General features: G+C 37.7%; 1 protein-coding gene across 2 annotated transcripts; it reads right to left on the reverse strand.

The window, feature by feature from the left end:
• Positions 1–7: 7 nt before the first annotated feature.
• Positions 8–19,232, reverse strand: LOC140777749 (vacuolar protein sorting-associated protein 26A-like). Of its 2 annotated transcripts, none has more exons than XM_073122083.1 (12): positions 19,073–19,232; positions 18,808–18,853; positions 14,383–14,457; positions 13,652–13,726; positions 13,502–13,574; positions 7,039–7,083; positions 5,905–6,016; positions 5,121–5,187; positions 4,273–4,317; positions 3,043–3,098; positions 2,776–2,951; positions 8–434 (listed from the first exon to the last, which is right to left on the reverse strand). In XM_073122083.1, exons 2-12 carry the CDS (start codon positions 18,808–18,810, stop codon positions 247–249), a joined length of 915 nt encoding a protein of 304 aa, XP_072978184.1. In that variant the 5' UTR covers positions 18,811–18,853; positions 19,073–19,232; the 3' UTR covers positions 8–246. The 2 variants fall into 2 exon arrangements, with proteins under 2 accessions (XP_072978184.1, XP_072978185.1); XM_073122084.1 differs by having other exon boundaries at positions 19,090–19,228.
• Positions 19,233–19,836: the final 604 nt, after the last annotated feature.

Genomic DNA, 19,836 nt, shown 5'->3' on the forward strand with positions numbered 1-19,836 from the left:
AGTAAAATGCTAAGAAATTACAAGTAATTTTAGGTGTTCAACCCTGAAAAAGAACATAGCAAAACGAAGAAATTTTTTTTTCAAACAGACAGGGTGCACAGTGATGCATGTAAACTAAATTACATACATCTTGACTAATATATACAGAATGCACAACATCTCGCTGATTCTGGTAGGTTGGCAGCTTGATGGATTTGGTCCTTCAACGTCGTTTAATACTTTGTTCTTTTTATCTTCTGAGGAAAACTATGAAGCTGGTGTAGTTTCTAGAAGGCGGAATATTGTAATTTCTTGCTGCTTAAAGTACCGACGGTCTTCCTCGTCCACAAGGACAAGATTGAGGTAATACTTAACACTGAACTTGTTATTAATATTGCGATATGTTGGAGTCAACTCATACGGGCTCAAAAACAATCTTATTGGAATTGATTCTCCTGTAGAAAGATTTGATTAATGATATATACTGCACATTTTCCTAATTAAGAAACTTACTTCTATCTGCACTTGATTCAAAAAATAAGGCACTACACATATCTCATGAATATACTACACCTGCCACATATGTCGACCACTAATATATGAGCACTACATAAACAGTCATAGATACTTCAAGAAGGGCAAATTAAAGCAGAAAAGGAGTACTCAACATGATCGACTGTCGCATATAAACAGTAATTTAGTTTGTTAATAGGAGCCTAACTGCCATTTGGATGTGGAGTAGTCCGTGTATTTTAAGTTAGGAAACATCACAAAATAATTTTAATTATAAGCAACGACTAAAATAATGGACTAAATATCACCTAAAAAGATTGATGGATTCTACCACTAAAATTTATATTTTGAACTCTTTGCTTTTGGAGTTGAAACAGATAGTTCAAACTCCAGTTATGGTTGGTAGATATGCAAGTTCTTCTATGCAAAGTATAGGAAATCTAGCAGCATAGGGTGAATATATTGAGTAAACTGATGTGGATGCACCTATTTCAGTCAGGACTTATTTTCATGTTTATATGACTTCTCAGTTTTAGCAAAATATGTTAAGCATAAGAAACCAGGCAGATATGTTTGACATGTAAGCAAGAAGCCCTGGCACAATACTTAAACGGATGGCACATGGTAGTAACTTTTTTTGAGAGAAATTAGGGATGGTGCCCCAGTTAGGATTTTATTAGGTTATATAAAGAATTAAAGATAGATCTTTGACAACATTTCATATAGTTCCCAAGAGCTATTTTACTACTGGAATAAACACTATTTAGGATTCTCTTATTCTATTGTAACTAAAACTTATAAGGCCTCATATTCTGTGTATCCAGAAAGCACAGTTAAGATGAATGCACCAGCCACAAGAACTCATCAGTAACAGTCAAAGAAATCCAATCATAGATGACCAATATGGCAGTATCTAGGGCTATCAAAATAAACGAGCAGCTCGCGCTCGACTAGACTGAAGCTCGAGTTCGGCTCGGTTTAGATAGAGCTAAGTCAAACCCACGCGGGATTAGAAGGCTCGAAATTATTTTCAAGCCGAGCTTAAGCATAAGCCGACTTGGCTCGATAGACTCAATATAAAAGAGATTGTCAATTAGGACTAGTCAAATCCTAATTCCCTAACCCTCACTGCCTCAACTCCCAAGTCCCAAACACAGCTGCTCAACTCTCCCTAGCTTTCCCTCAGTCCTCACCCGCTCGATCACTCCAATCCTCCCTCTCCATCGTCAGCCTATCGCCTCGTCCTTCTCCACCATCGACCCAACTCCTCCTCATCCTCCTCTTCAAGCCACCGCCTCGTCGTCATCCTCCTCCTTCACCAAGCTGCCATCTAGTACTCATCGTCCTCCTCAAGCCACCGCCTCGTCCTTTGAGCCAAAATTTGATAAATAGTACTATGTTAAGTTTTGCAATTGGTGCTTTGGTTGGCTTTATTAAAATTTTGTAAAATTTAACTTAGTTCATTTAGTTGGCTTTGTTTTATTTAAAGGTTAAAATTTTGAAATTGGTGTGATTAGCTTTAGTAAAGTATTGTATAATTTAATTTAGTTCATTTAGTTGGCTTTTGTTCTGGTTACAAGTTTAATTTTGAAATTGGTGTGATTACTAATCACTGATTAGCTTTAAATTTTGCAGTCAATTTGATTGGTTTTTGTTTTATTTATAGGTAGGTTAAAATTTTAAACTTTCATAAAATTTTATTTAATTTAACTATTTCAGCTTAAATAAGTTGTGGCTCGGCTTGGGCTCGATCTAGCTTGATCTGACTCGTCTTGAATAAGACTTGATAATTAGCTCAATTCAGGCTCAAGCTCAGCTCAGGCTCGGTCCGGCCCGACTCGAGCTCAGCTCGAGTTGAGTTAAGTTGAGCTGAGCCTGAGCAAAGTTACAAGGCTCGAAATTAGTTTCGAGTCAAGTCTAAGCTAGAGCATGCTCGCTCAGGCTTGGCTCCTCAGTTGATTTACACCCTTAGCAATATCAATCCTTGAGAAGTGTAGGAAGTCAATGCAGTCATATAGTTTTATTCTTACATGACATGTATAAAAAATAGAAACAAACTACATGGCAGATAAAAAAAGTAAGTACACATGAATTGGTCTCACAAACGTTTGTATGTACTTAAAAGAATAAGTTGATTCTCTTTCCTATTCTTCACCATTCATACTTGGTTTAACTTCATCAGCATGGATGACACAATCTATAGATTGCTAAATGAAGTTATCACAGATCATCTAGATATATATGAATGCAGAAATGCTAAATTTCAAGATCTATATGGCATACCTCTGACAGGAGCACCATCCATCAACTCAAACTTTGCTAGTGTTTCAGTCTCAACATATGTATTAGGCCCTGATCCAGTCGACTCCCGGCGTCTAATCTCAAGCTCCATATTTTTTATTTTAATTCTTACCAGAAGAAAATAGATCTTTCCAATGATAACATCCTTGAGATGATACCTGATCAAGGTTAAGTCCATATAAGAGTAGGAAAGGTGTACAGTTGGCAAAATAAGCAAAATGTTTGGGAATTTAGATGTACACAACTTACTTGCTTTTGTTGTATTCAAACTCAATGTGTAGGCAATCTTCTATTCCAACTTCCATCTGTAAAACCAGCCATCATAACCATACTTTTCTCAGCAAGCAGCAGAAAATGCATGACTTATCCAGTTATCCTACATCAATATTCTAAAGTACATTCATTGTCACCATCAAAATTAGTTTATCTTATTTTGCAAATAATCTAGTCCAAGTATGTGAAATAGGACTAAAAAATGGATAGAAATTCTTGGACTTTCAAGCTGCATGGAAATGATAAACTTCAGTATAATGGTATGCCTTTCCGAAAGATATTCTAATCAGCAGAAAGAGGGATGGTGTCATGTTGACAACTTCGCAATAGCATCATGGAAAGTGGGAAACCAAATCTTCACTTCTGATTACAAATACAATGATATATAATTAGAATTTGTTTTATTGTGATATCAGATGTTACGAGATAATATTACCAACAATTGTCGTGCCACAGGCATAGCACGTGCCACGGCATTTGCCAGCCATACCGTAAGAGGAAAGAAAAAGGTAGAGGATACTCACCAATGAAAAGTGATTCAAACTCGACCCGTTTCGCCCAATAACACACGTCGTGTCTCAGCCGTGTCCACACCGTATCCTTTTTTTCTTTTTCTTTTTTAATCACGACACCTCTAACCCATCCAACACGAACACCTCCCCCAGATAGAGGTGTCCGTGCTTTGATACTCGCATTCGCCTTCGCATTCGCCGTCGCCAATCGCCCCTCGCCTTCGCCGTCACCTGAGCTTCGTCGGGTGCCCTAGCCCGATAGAGAAAAAATATCGAAAGTTGGGGGGTTTAAAAACTTAAGTTGTGGATCCGGACGGCGACAGCGAAGGCGAGTGGCGATCGATAGCTTGACGACGAGCGATGAAACTATTAGGAGGGGTGCCGCTTGTGCCATGTGCCGGTGCGCCACTGATACAGCCTTCCATGTATATTACTACCAATGTCAGCGATTTTAATTTTCCTTTCATTACTCATATGAAACTTTCCTTTAACATTTTCATAATTTGGTTGTAGTATGTCATCAGCAAATGCCCACTTACTCATAAATGTCCTCTAACTCAGATAGACTACAAATTAGACCATAAGTAGGAACCATCTAGATGAGATGGCACTGTTGGTTGGTAAGCAAGCTAATAGTATTGGTCTAGAATTGGGTGCTTATTTATGCATCAATTTCTTCTACAAATGAACTGACCTTTATGCTGTTGTTAATTGTTGGAGTAGGAGTGTAGTTCCGCACCTGTTAGAGTTAAAAAAACATAAAACTCAGAAATGTATGATCAACCAGTATTTCTTGTGAAATTGTATTGGCATGTAGATGAAAGTCTATGACAGGCTAACTATGGCATATGTTAAGGAACTTTCTTTGAACAAAATATAACATCAAAATTTACCTTGAGGTCATCCTCATTCATAATATAGCAGGATATGTTTCATTAAATACATACACAATAAATTTGACGGTCGAGCTTTTTCCTTTTATGATGATATGGGATTTACAAGCTAAATATTATGGTCTTCCAGAAAGTAAAAAGAATAAAGATCTTCTGGAAAGAAAAATCCTTCAAGCAACAATTTAAGAGTACTTAACATGCTCTCGTTTATAATGCAATGCTGAAAAATGAACTAAATGTCTAAATCATATAATGACTCAATATATGACCAAAGCAATCCTTGAAAATTTTCTTTTACTCCATTCAATAATTGTCCTCTGAAGATGCTTCTAAATAGTAGTATTACTACTCTGGCTAGAAAAGTAGCCAAATTCACCAATGCAGGACAACCTAAAATAAATTCTCCCATGTTACTAAACTTTTTGACAAAACACAGATTCTCCCATGGCTATTTATGTCTTCATAATATAAATTTCTCTAGAATTAGATCAATCAAATATGGACTAACCACAACAAAGCATTGGCAAAGAAAAGATAAGAGATTCTTAAATATGACACTCAAATCATTACATTCCCAAGTCAATTAATTGGCATGGTAACAAACATGAATAACACACAGTTTTAGAGTATGAAGTAAATTGTAACTTACGCAGAAGTCCCGAAGTTCCACAATATTGCTGGCATAATTCCTACTGATCGTTACCTTTAGAATGTACCTGAAACCTCAAATGAAATAATTACTTAAGTTGCCAGCGCAGGATAGAATATATGCTGATTCTCAAAAGTGAAGATTTGAAATTTATTTATCATCACCCAAATAGTAATTGTTTATCACTGTGAGCACAACTTCAGAAAAAGGTTCAATTCATAATCGAAGATCAAGATTTGTATCAGGAATGGTTAAACCTTAGAAAGAAAAATGTAACAATATACTTAGGGATTGTCGAGTACTAAATAATAAAAAAGGCCCAACAAAGAACAAAGCAAGAGTTAATGGAACTATGAGACGTAAGCACCATATAAGGCGTAATTTTGTTTGGATAAATGGAAAGGGCATTTTTCTTCACCCTCGGAGTATTTTGTTTTCTATGTATACAGCAAGATAAGGTCTGATTCATTTGGTTTCTTGATAATGGTGTAAGTTTAATTGGCCCAAGAATTAAATGAAGATCCATTTTCAACACCACAACTATGATGCATATCGATAAGAAAGCTATTTTAAGAATTTAATTTTTAGTTAAACGTAGATTACATTGTCACTTTGGATAGCAAAGCTATCTAACTTAGAAATAGATATCATGGTAAATGTCCCTATCTGTGGACATTCCAAAATGCTAAACGAGTAATCACTACTCCATCAAATTAAGGAAACCATAAACAGATCTTTCAGCCTATCACCATTGATGAAGACTCACATCCACAGACAGGCTTACCTCAATCTCACGTTTGTCCCATTATATGACTCGTATGGCATTTCAATGGAAGAGAATTCAAATGGATATGTTTTTCTTTCATAAATTTCACCAGGAACATCTAATTCCCGCACTGCAAAAGAGGAAATATTCAGGATTTTGAAAATGCTTCTCAAAAATAAAAAAAATCAACAGCCTAATTACATAAAATGGGAAATATATTTAGAACTGTCTGATTTAGAGTAAAGAGATCAAATAAAGTAATATGGTGAAAAAAGTGTCACCTGATGGACAGCCTGCACTTTACACAATCTTTCTGATATTGTCCATAAGTAAGATAATTTCTTATTATATAGCATGAGCCCACATAAATCTTAATTCTAACAATTGAAGAGAGAGAACTGTCTTGTTATTATAAAGTATAGGTGGAGCCAAATTGTAATGACAACGATGACACCGACATGCATCAGATAATTCAGACAAGCTACTAGATCCTCAATATCAATATGTAACAATAACATGAGTAGTGGCTGGTGAGCAGCTAAAGGCTAGTAAATAATAATCATGCATGCAAAGGGCAGATCCTTCATGGTTTTCTTGAGAACGGAAGCAGAAAAGGCACTCGGTGCCATGGTGCACCTAGATGGTTGACATGGAATACTTCAGCATAATATGATGTGTGGAGAGCAGTGGCAAGCATGACTTTCTAGAACTATAAATCACAGTGAGCAAATAGATTATAATCTGAGAAAGAACTATCTAATACTGCTAGCAGATGTTGCAATACAACCTGCTTATTGGGAGTTCTCTTATGCAATACAGGAAACGTGTAGATTATATAGACCATAGGCTACAGGAAAGTGAGTGTCAAACAAGTATCAGAATTTCTAAAACTTAAAGCAAGAAATAACTAGGCAGACAAAATTTACTTGGTTTCTCATAATGCATGAGATGCACTGTAGAAGGATTTAAAAGAAATTTTATATAGTAAAACTTGGACAAATTTATTTATTCAACTTGTACACACATTCCAGAACGACTCCAAAATAAAAATAATATTCAGTAAGACAAATCTTAACATTGCTGCCATTTCTTTTAATTATTGAGCATGTTACCACAAAATTAAGAGTCAGAATTCTTCAAGGTGAAACTTACCTAGGGATGTGAAGTCATAGAAGTTACCTCTATCAAAATACAACTCTGCAAGAGAAATAGAGATAAAATATGTTAAGGAGAAAAATATTTACTGAATTATTGTTACTAGATTATTGACTAAAAATACATCTTATAAAAACATTCCATTAGCTTTGTTTTCTATTTCACAAAATGAAGTATATCTGGGTTTTTCAATGATACCGCTAAATTTAAGACTGACAGCAAACGAACAAAAGAATAAGAAAAAGAAAAAGGTGAGATGAAAGTATTCAAGAAAGCTATGAGATATATGATAAAGATACTCAATATAAGAAATGTGTGATATCGTTGCATTATTCTATCAAGGTATTAGACTACAAGCAATAGTGATGTTTATTAGAGTTATTAGAATTTATATCATTTAATTTATCTTATTTTATTGTGATCTTATATAAATAGGGCTAAGCCCTCTCTTTCACTATATGAAAAAATACTTACTAAAATTCTCTCCTCTTTTCTTTTCCTATCTCCAAAACCATCTAGGTTTGGGATCTCTTACTGTTTCATGGTATCAAAGCTCTCCGATCTGTAAGTTTTTTTTTTCTTTTAGCTGCCCTTGGACTTCACTGTTCCAATCGAGCATCACATTATTTTCCTTTTCCTCACTGGAGGACTCCACTGGTGAGCATCAAAATTTTCTTTTCTTCCTCATTGGAGGATTTCATCGCTGCCTACCGTCGCTAACCGTTGTCGCTGCCCATCGCGCCTTCCTTCCAGTCGAGGGCATCGCTGTTGGAGGGGCAGCTCCTTCTTCTTCACCGGTCGCCTTCCTCGAGCTCAGGTTCGACCAAATTTTTTGCTGCCACCGGTGAACTCTCTCAGCCGCCTCATTCCTTCACCGACAAGCCTAATTTTGCAGCTCGAGCTCTCCCATCGGAGAGAAGCTTGCTATTGCCGTCGGTGAGCTTCGTCTTCACTCCACTCCATATAGCAGCTCAAGCCCTCCCATCAAAGCTCCTTCTTCACCGATCACCTTCCTCGAGCTCGACATTGACCAACAACTTACTGCTGCCATTGGTGAGCTCCGTCTTCACTCCACTGCAGTTGTCAGTGAACTCCACCGATAGCCCACCTCCAACGGCTTAGCTACTTGCTATCAGTGAAGCCGTCCTTCAACAGCCGGGTTATTGCTCGTCCGGCCATCTCTCACTCACTCAAACTCAATGAAGGCCACACTTCTTGCTTTTGTTCATCCAAACAGTAGAGATAATGGCAACTGTTTGACTGCAAACTCAAATTAAGTTTTCCAAACTCCAAGTGTTCAACGAAAGGCCTAAGTGGGAAAATGAATCGCCCTCAAGGTGTTTGACAGATTTTCGTCCCTTCCAATAGCGTCTTGTGTCCCAATCGGTCGTGAAAGTGTATCACTAGTCAAATTTCTTCTTGTCACTCAACGGGACTTGATCACACGAGCCTCTTCCATTGAGATCATCCTTCGCAGGCGACGTCTTCTCGGGCACATTGACGGCATCTCTATGGAGTGTGCTCCCCCTCGCACTATCAACCAGACTATTATTGTGGTTTCTTCTGAGTCTAACACACTCAAGACTGTTCAGTCGAAGGTTCCATTTCCATAGTATGATGAGTGAGCCCTGCGTGACATGGAGGTCTGCGCCTACCTTATTCTATAGGTTGATCGATCATTTCAGCCTCAGCCTCAGCTCCAGACCTTATCCTTTGCTCGGGCCATCTGGACCCATCTCAGTTGTCGATTCTTTCAATCGTGTCTGATGCATCGGTTTCAACTCCATCGCAACGCTCACGAGGCCAGATAGGGTCAGCTCACTATCTAGGAATTTTATGCCCGTATGACTGACATTTGGCATGAGCTCACGTCAATGGAGCCTACTTTTTGCCCTACTGACTCGGTGGCTACTCAGCGCCATCATGACAAAGATCACTTGATAGAGTTCCTGTCTGCCCTTTGTCCGAATTGGGATCGGTAGTCAGATTCATAGGCTTTACTACTTGGATCAGCTTTACCTACCATCACTTCATCCCAGTGCTTTTCCAATCACTCCTCTCTCTACTTTAGATCTATGGCATCGGCGTTTAGATCATATATCGAGTTAGCGTCTCAAGATCTTGTCCCAATTTGGGTGCTTAGGCAGTAGTCATTTTTTCCATCTGTCTCTTTGTACTAGCTGCAGGTTGGCAAAACATCGGGCCCTTTCTTTTGCTCTTAGTGCGAATATCTTTGATTCCCCTTTTCATCTTGTGCACTCTAATATTTGAAGTCATGCTCCGCTCTCCTCAGGTCTTGGCTTTCTTTATTATGTCTGTTTCATTGATGATTTCTCTCGTTTCACTTGGATTTACCTCATGCGTCATTGTTCTGAGGTATATCAGATCTACCGTAATTTTTCTTCCATAGTTCGTACTCAGTTCAGTCGATCTATTAGGATTTTCGATCTGATGGTGCTCGTGAGTATCTTTCATCTAAGTTTTGTTCTATTCATACTTCTACCGGCACCCTACCTTAGCAGTCATGTCCATATACGCCTGCTCAGAATGAAGTTGCCGAATGAAAGCATCGCCATCTCCTCGAGACCACTCGTGTTCTCCTCCTTGAGGCTTATGTTCCTCATTCTTATTAGGCTAAGACCTTTATCACTGCTCTCTGTCTTATCAATCAAACCCCACCATTTGTCCTTGATGGTGTGACTCCATACAATCGTCTCTATGGTACTTCACCCTCGTATGGTCATCTTCGTGTTTTTTGGTGTACCTATTTTATTCTTCTCCCTTCAGGTGAACGTAACAAGTTGTCCCCTCGGGCAGCTAAATGTGTCTTTTTAGGTCTAGGATATATTCCTGAGCATAAAATCTATCGTTGTTATGACACTTATGTTGTTGTCTTAGAATACCACGCCATGTCACCTTTCTAGAAAAGATACCCTTCTTCACATCCAATACTTTGGTTCCTGAACTCATCATTTTTGGATCTCCCCACACCTATCCTATCCTCCGTCCCCTCAGATGTTCTTGCCCTAGCTCCACCATCAGCCCCCCACTTGCCTAATGCTCCTCTACCATTGTTTTGAAAAGCGATCTTGGCGGCTGCCTCACCAATAGGGAAGGTGCAACCAGCCCGCAGTAAAGGTAAGTTTTGGTTTTTCGGGCCGGATCTTCACTATTCGCTAACCGCCTAACCCATTAATCATTTAAAAAAAATCTCCAATCGATCTCTCCCTCACTCTCTTGATCTGAGCCCTAAAAATTCTTCCTCTCAGTCGTCTCCCTCTCTCGACCTTCTCCGAGCGGCAACAAGAAATCGACGACGGCGAGAAGTTGACGGTGGCGAGAAGTCGATGGCGGCGAGCGAGGTACCCCTCAAAACTCTTCTCTTCTTCACTTTCTTTCTTCTTTTCCTGATTTCTTTCCTTTTCACTCTTGGTGGCCACCTCTCGATTTGGCCGCCGATGTGAAAGGTTGTCGTCGTAACAATTACTCCCAGTTTTCTCCCTCTCTTTCTCCCATTCACTGTTGGCTTTCTTCACTGCTACAGTACAGTAGGTTCATTCTCTAATTATTAATTAGTAATTAACAGTGTTAAGTGTTAATTATTAATAGCAATAGGTAAATCACTAGTAAATTTTCTATGTTAGTTTGTGAATCATGACAAGCATGCTTTGATATGTAAATCACTAATTTATATTAGTATTAAAAATTATAAATATACCATATATAATTTTTTAAATTTTTTTAGATAAAAAATACTAGACCGCCTTCTCACCCGCCTTGGTGCTAGACGGTGGGGTGACCATCCGCCATAGACACTTCTTTACTATCATCTCCATCTGTCACTCCAGATCGCTCTCACTGGGATTCTAGCTCTTCCATAAGAGTACCCTCCTCCCATGATGACCTTCCCATACTTCTACACTCGCAGATCCTGTCCCCGTTCTACAGCTGAGCCTCCCTCTATTCCTTCGACAGTCTCATCCTCTACTGTGACAATTCCTTTACATGCTCATCGTTATTCAGAGCGTGAGCATCACCCTCCTGACTGGTATGGTTTTTTTATGTCTTTTGCTACATACTCTCCTTAGTTTCACACTTTTTTTTGTAGCCATCCACTCTACCCCTTAGCTTAAGTCATATCGTGAGGCCGTACAGGTTCCAAAGTGGCAGCAGGCCATGATAGATGAGCTTCAGGCCCTTCAATAGATGCGTACTTGGAATGTTATCCCTTGCCCTCCAGATATCGTACCTGTCAATTGCAAATGGATCTTCAAGGTCAAGTATCGACCTGATAGATCTGTTACTAGATACAAAACTCATTTAGTTACTCGGGGCTTTACTCAAGAATACAAGATAGACTATGAGACTTTTGCTCCAGTGGCCCGAATGACTTCTGTCCGCACTCTTCTTGTCGTTGCTTTCAGTTTTCAGTGACATTTACATCAAATGGATGTGAAGAATGCATTTCTTCATGGTCTTCTTGACGATGAGGTATACATGGACCCTCCACCCGCGTTCCCTATTCCTCCGAGTCACATTTGTCGTCTGCAACGAGCTATCTCTAGGCTTAAGCTAGCCCCCTGTGCTTGGTTTGATCGATTTCGTAGTGTTCTTATAGCCTATGAATTTCAAGAGAGCCCCTCTGAGCCATCTATGTTTTTGCAGTCTTCTGCTCAGGGTCGGGTCATCCTTCTTCTATATGTCGGTGATATGATTATCACCGAAAATGATTCAATTGGTATCTGCTCCCTTCAGCAACATCTTCAATATCAGTTTGAGATGAAGGACCTCGGTCCTCTTCGATATTTTTTGGAAATTAAAATTGCCTAGTCATCTCATAGTCTTTTGCTGTCTCAGTATAAGTATATTACCGACAATCTCAATCATGCCACCATTACTAATACTCGTCCTGTTGCTACTCCAGTTGAGCTTCATATAAAGCTTCAGCCTATGATGGTCAGCTTCTTCCAGATCCGACCAGATATCATCAGCTTGTCGAGGCACTCGTATATCTGACCATTACTCGATCTGATATCTCTAATGCAGTTGGTTTTGTCACTCAGTTCATACAAGCTCCTCGATCTACCCATTATGATGCTCTTAAACGCATTCTTCGGTACCTACGTGGCACCATCACTCACTCTCTTTTCATGCCATTGACTTTCATCATGGCTCGGTGAGCTTATTCCGATGTAGATTATACTGGTGACAAGTCTGATCGAAAATCTACTACTGGCTTCTGCATTACCTTAGGAGACTCTTTAATTTTTTGGCGTAAGTAAGAAGCAAAATGTGGTGTCTCTCCAATACTGAGTCAGAGTATCGTGCCATGTGTGCGGCAACTAAGAAGGTTGTTTGCTTCATCGTCTCCTTAGTGATATGGGTGTTTCCTTACACCTTCGAACCCCCCTTCATGTCGACAATGATAGTGCTAAAAAGTTAGCTGAAAATCATATTTTTCATGAGAGGACGAAGCACATTGAAGTCGATATTCATTATACTCGCCAAGAGTACCGAGCTGGCACCATTTCAATCCATCACCTCAGCATTGAGGAGCAGATTGCCGACTTCTTCACTTAGTCTCTTCCCCTCCTACGCTTTGAGCTTTTATTTAGCAAACTCTCAGTTTATGATCCACCTTGAATTTAAGGTGGGGTATTAGACTTATTAGAATTTATATCATCTAATTTATCTTACTTTATTGTGATCTTTTATAAATAGGGCTGAGCCCTCTCTTTCACTATAGGAAGAAATACTTTACCAAAATCCTCCTCTTTTCTCCTCTCTCCAAACCCATTCTAGGTTTGGATCTCTTACTGTTTTAATGTTGAAAGAAAAAAACTGCTTGAACTAGCATGGGAACAAATGCAAGCTCGGACAAAAGTGCTTGGGTGGACCTATGAATCAGATTCACATGTATATAAGGTATGAGTTGGATAACGTATGATCAGGTTCAGTCAGGTTACAAACTTACAATAGCATCATAACTTCTGGTATCACCAAAACATGGGTACCTGCATCCAATACAGTCCAGCAGGTGAAGTTGTTTAGGCATAGATCCAAATGTCTTATGGCAGGTTAACATTTCATGAGCACACGAGTTGTTTAACAAACAGGTCATGCTAGACAGATAGGATAAGGGTAATTTGGGTAGTGTAATGGGTTTTATGGTGCTAGCCACCACTTGGATTGTCTGTGTAAACATATAAGTGATATACCACCACTTGCATTCCTAGAGAAAATAGAAAAGATAAATATGTAAAACGGGACCTCTAGCCCAAGTCCAGCATTCTTCATTTCGACAAATCAAGAGAACCATCACATGTATCTAAAAATTTGAGTTAGTATCATTCAAGAATGTTACATTGAGCTGAAATGAGCACCATATTATTAAATTGAATTTTGACAACAAGAAATAAAGTAATAAACTGAAAGAATAACATTATTGAGCAAAGCATACCTATCTGACCAAGTAGCTCGATCTTGACACCAGTGTGCTCAACCTTTTTCCCTTGGATAGGTTCTAAAGAGACCTGCATGTTAAAGAGTTGCACAAATCCATTATCACCAAAACCATTAGAAAAAGGATATGCACGATTAATATCAATACCTCTCCAGCTATGTTTTCAAGACTCTGGAACACTGGGACCATTGCTATTTGGCCATTATCCTTCTTTATGGAAGCCTGTTTAAAAGGAAACAGACTATTAGCAAAGTTGAAATTAGAAACATCATCATATATTCCAGGTTCAATCAACGAAACAGAGTCAGGGGACAGCTGGAAAAAATGTAATGGGCTGATATTATAAAAAGAAAATCTTATATAAGCTATTGTTGTTTACCTATCTAAATGAAAATTATCTGTGCATAACAGTCCAACTATCAACTCAAAATAACAATTAGATATGACATCCCTGTGCCATTAAAGAAAACTATTTGCAAATGTATATAGAAGGAATCTGCTTTTGCATTTATATAACACAAAATAGTGAAATACCATAGTTCAAGCCTGTAGCTAACAGGACTCTGATAGTTTCATATCCTATGCTAACCAAATCTGCATAATTTGAGAAAAAGAAGGGAAAAAAAGACTAAAGAAAGACCAATAGGAAAGATGTTTTTCATGTGCACAGCTGTTAATAGGAGGACTCTGGATATGTGCAATGGTGCATGTCAATAAGATATAACTTCTGAAATTTCATCTTATGTGAAATACCGCTGTCAACAAGTCCATACTTCAATTAGATAGATCATATTAACAATGGAAGACAAGACCAAGAATTATAACAGATTCAACATTTGACATAATATAATTCCATTCATCGAAGTTAAAAGCTTTACCTGCTTGCGATCTTTTCCATCAGAAAACGTTATTGAAATGATACATGGTGGCTTAAATGCTCCAATAATATAATTCTGAAAAGATAGCATACAATATTAGCATAATAGAATGGAAAAGGAACAGAAAGTCTCTTATAACCCTGTGTACACGAACATTAAAAAGAAATTCTGTCTAAATAATGTAATTGGATTTTTTTTTAACAGGTGACAAAACTGTCTCAGATGTTACTTGACAAGAACTTCACTGGGGAAGAAGCAAATAGCATGGAAAAAAATACATATTCTAACTTAACCAAATGTAACTTATTGACAATTTTATATTTTTCCATAATACAAAACTTTATTTTGCTTATTGATTTAGAGGCACTTGGTTCTTGCATAAGGAGTATTTATTAATGAATTGGATCTCCCTGAAGTACATTTTGCAATCAATCACTCATTTATGTATATTTTGATCAAACCATGGATAAGGTAAGTCACATGACTAGTTATATATAAAATCTGATCATATATGAAGAGGTGTGGTAACATGTTTCCTAAGTAAAATTTCTAGTAGCGAAAAATGACCAAAATACCCTAATCTATATCTAACCTCTTTCTACTTTTCACTTTTCTTTTTTCCACCATGTAAAAATTCTATCCTGATTTCTATTAGCAAGAAATGACCAAAATACTCTCCTCTATAGCTGAAGTACTTGTGATATATAAAAAGTGAGTAGCAAGAATAATCTTCTTTATATAGCAAGTTGTAACTATTTATCTTCTTTTATTCAATTTTGCGCTATCTATTATGAGGGCATTTTAGTTTTTTCATCTTAAAAAGTCCTTATCGACCATATTTATTCATAGTTTTAGTAACCAAAATACCAAACACATATTCGTGCATAAATTAGGTAATCATCATAATTTTATCCACATTTTATAATCAAAGAATAAAATATAAATAAAGGTATAGATGTAGATAATTTGCATTTGAGAAGTGCACATAAAATTATCCTTGAAAAATCTTACACTGAACCAACTGAAGACTTTATTTTTAACATCATTATTCTTTCATTTATTTTTGCCTCTTGCGTGACGAAGCTCTACATGACTAATATTTTAGATGATGAATGCACAATTGCACATAATTATTAGTGAACCTTTCGCGTGAAAACTTCCTATAAAATAGGTTTCAAATTGGTTTCGGTGCCCATAGAAAGACCTTGTTCCATGCTGATCCACCATAATCCTCACGCATGTCTTGCTGTATTGTTCTCTAACATTGAATTCTCTAGCACATCATAAAGAAAAACAAACTACGCAGACAGTAGGCATGATACGGAAAACAGAAAGATAACAGTCAACATGCTGACTTTTATCATGAATAAACATCGTGATCCAAGAACTTAACATGAACGATTATCGCTATAAACATCGTGATCCAAGAAAGACTGACAGAAAGAGAAGAGCTTTCCTTAGAACTAGCAAGATCAAATGACCTATGGACAAGGGTACTAGTCAACCATGGATGCAGAACCAGCAGACATGATTTACTTTCAGTTATGTGTTAAACCATCATTTTATCATCTCTTCATCTGTTTTTTCATCATACCTGGAGCAGGCAAATAAACAAGCCCTTCGTCTTCAAATAAATGGCATGGGTTCACTGTTCAGAGAATTCATCAACAGGACCAAATAGAATCCTCGTTGATGTTGTCGTGAATTACTTCCATGTATTTAAAGAAAAAGTAAGCTTGATAATGCCCACCGAGATCATTTTATTCTCTCCCTTAGTATTACATATGTCCTAAATTTGACCAAACAATTCCAAGTTTTCAACATTGCACATCTTGACTAGCACTAGCATATTGCCACCGACTAAACATATTTCTACCCAAACCCAAACGTCTTAGGTGTCCAAGAACTTAAACTTGATTGTGACGAAGTTAGACTCAAGGTTTCAAAACTCAACACCGGGATCGAGATCAGAGTAGGCCGCTAGAAAAAATGGTACGTATTGGTCGTTCGATTGTATTGGTCGTATTGACCAACTGTATCAAATTGGATTATTATTTTATTATATAGAATTTTAAATATTATTTAAAAGGTAGAAAATTTTCTAAAAATTTATAAAAGATAACATAAAATAAGAAGAAAAAAATAGTCACATATGAAGCCTAAAAACCAAAGTTCCAAAATTCGGTATCGGAATCGAGATTGACCATCCAAAAAAACGATATGTATCAGTCATATCGGCTATATTGGTCGTCAATATCGGATCAAACTATTTTTTAATCATATAAATTCTAAATATTATTTAAAAATATGATTTTTTTTAATTTAGAAAAATTATAAGAAAATAATAATTATTCACATATGAAGTCTAGAAACTAAAAATTATATCAACTTATTCAAAACCTTGATGAATACCGAATTGGCTCTCCCTTTTCTTTCCCCTTCTCTCTCCCCTTCTCTCTCTTTTCCCCCCTTTCTCTGTTATTACCAAGATAAATTTATTTTTTTCTAATTTTCTTTCGTTTCTTCTCTCTACCTTCTCTTTCTCTTATTGCCACAAGGCAAATTTTATTTTTTTTATTTCTTCTCTCTCCCTCCTCTTTCTCTTTCTCTCTCTTTCTCTCTCAATCTCTCTCTTCTTCCCTCTCTCTTACTGTCGCAAGGTAATTTTTTTTCTCTAATTTTTTTTTCATTTCTTCTCTCCCTTCTCTTTCCCTCTTAATCTCTTCCTCCCTCTCTCTCTCTCACTCTCACTCTCCACTCTCTCCCTCGTCTCTCTATTTCAATCTCTGTTGTGGTAACAAAGATTGAAGGAGAGAGAGACGAGAGAGTAGAGAAAGAAAGAGAGGACGAAGAAGAGAGAGGAAGACACTAGAGAGAGAGAGAGTAGAGAGAAATGAGAGAGATGGGGCACCGATAAGAAAAGAAATGAAAAAAAACAAGAGAGAAGAGAGAGGGAGAGAGCCCATATCGGGCAGGATCGGTCGATTTGGCCGATACCTAGTCCATGGATTAGGATCGGCTATGTGGAATCGACCCAAACTTGGAACTATGCTAAAAACTATAAAGATGAATCTTCACTATTGTTCTATAGTAATAAGAAAAAAGAAATTAAAAAGTGTATGATAAAGAGGGAAAAAAAAAAGAGGAAAAAAAACAACCGAGTTCACCAAAGTGTGGAACAGCTAGAGGGGCTCAACGAATCGGCCTAGAATGAGCTCGATGAAGTGTAAGGGGTAAAAGAAGAGTATATATGAGAGATAGAGGTAAAAAATAAATTAAGACAGTTGAGGGCATCAATTACTAATATCTTCTAAGTTAGATATATTTAAAATTCAACCTAAATCTTATAAAAATTCAATTTCAACCAATATTACTGAGTTTCAGTTGATACGATCGAGGCAAATTGGTTGATACGGCCAAACTGGCCGATCCAGGCCAAAACCAGACACCATACTGGTTTCGGGTTTAATTTGGGATCGGCTAATTTTAGGATCCATGGTTGGACTTGGAACACTAAGTTAAATTAGAGGGATACTACATTTTCTGTGCTAGACACTTCAGATTATGGGTTGAAGTGCTTTAGAGCGTAGCAGGAAAACATTCAAACTTGGAGAGTGGAGAGCAATTTTCCTTGACCTCCAAGCTATCCTACCCTATCAGCAACCTTGAGGGTCTTGTTGGCTTGCAATAATATTGCTTGCACTCTTTGTTGACTAAGGCACACTCATACCTTGAGCTAATTGACTGAGAGACTACCTGCTAGACTGCAACAGCCTTTATGAACTTTGAGGGAAACCTATAAACCCACTTGCAGCCCTTATTAATCTGAGAAGTGATCTTGCTATTAAGGTGGACCAAAAAGAGCTAGCCTTGAGTGCAAGATGCAAAGAGAGCAACCCGCTTCATGCAAAGTGTACGCAGAACCAAGGGGACGGCCTATAGAATTCTAGACAATAGGTCATCCTCTTCTTAAGCCCTCCCCAGCTCAGGAAACATTGCACTTGTGTCCCTTTTACCCCCTTTGCCTCTATATAAATGGTTAACCCTCCACATGTAATGGTATCCAATTTTAGTATAATTGAGTTATTGTAATAGAAAAAGGTGTCCTTACGATTCCTGCAGCGCCTCCTTTCTCTCTCTTGTACCACTGCAATCTAATTTCCAATTGGGAGAAGGCTAGCCGTATCTTGCGAAGAAGATAGAGCGCTGCACAGACTCGCAGCCCACAAAAGGCTAAATCTGTGATAATATGCTCAAAAGCATCGAATTCTAATGATAAATAGCATCGATAAAAAAAGAAAAAAGAAAAAAAAAAGACAGAAATTTCACCTATGCAAATTAAGCCTACTAGAAAATAAAGATCAAGAAGAAGACTATTGATTGCAGCTTCTCTTGTGATAATCAAACAAATAGAATAAACCGTACCATGGCTTTTATGATGAATTGCAGATCCTATCCCCGAAAATATTTCCTGCGACAACAAGAACAACAACGTGATCGCATGAAAACCTCTACAAAACTAAACAAAATCAAGTCTCCTATAATCAAGAACTCCTGACTTAAAGAAAGCTAGAAATATGTAAAGGACCAAGACAGGCAAAATCGACTCCGGATCGGCTCAAATTCTGTCTGAGAGTGAGGAAACCGGCCAAGATGCGAAGAAACAAAATCCTAAATAATAAACATTTACTTGAGTTAAGACAGAACCGGAGAAGACTGAATCCTTGATTGAGAGAAGGCTTCCAAGAACCCTAGATCGCGATCTCGGGAGGAAGATGGCGATTAACCAACAAGAACTATTGGAATCTGCCAAAATTGAAGGTAGAGAGGGAGGGGTTTCTTATTTTTGTTGAGAGAAGGGAGGGGTTCTTTTTAAATAGGGGCAGCCGTATATGGGAGAGCGTTTGGGTCGTCTACAGGTTTGGTCGGACGTTCTCTTTACGACCAGAGTTAAATAAAGGCTTAGACCGTTAATTGGGACACGCGGGCGATCGGCGATAACATTTGGAGGGAAGAAATAGTCACATGTACGGATGCTCGTATTTGATCCTTAGAGACATTATTGCAAACAGGCCGAGCCGATTTGAATTCGATCTGGTTGATAGAAATGCATGGTCAACCACCAATTCTAGTACTAGAGTTTTACTCCAAAAAAAAAAAATTCTAGTAATAGAGTTGGTATGGGATGGACTCCAGCTTTAAAAATTATTATAAAAAAATTATTTAATAACTAATGGTGGCTTAGTTTGATAATTTACTTGGTTAATGATTTAATAGTACGGTTAACTTAGAGAGTATCAATTCAACGGTGTAATAATTCGGAACAATATCACAGTGTTTAATTCGACTAATATATTAGTTAAAGTTTGATAAAATCTTACTAATTTTATATTTAGGGAGGGTGAGTTTTCTACCTGACCTATATTTAGCACCCGACTTTCTAAAATATAAAAT

The sequence above is a fragment of the Typha angustifolia genome, chromosome 15 (genome assembly GCF_048772165.1).
Source record: "Typha angustifolia cultivar Huaian chromosome 15, ASM4877216v1, whole genome shotgun sequence".
NCBI lineage: Eukaryota > Viridiplantae > Streptophyta > Magnoliopsida > Poales > Typhaceae > Typha > Typha angustifolia.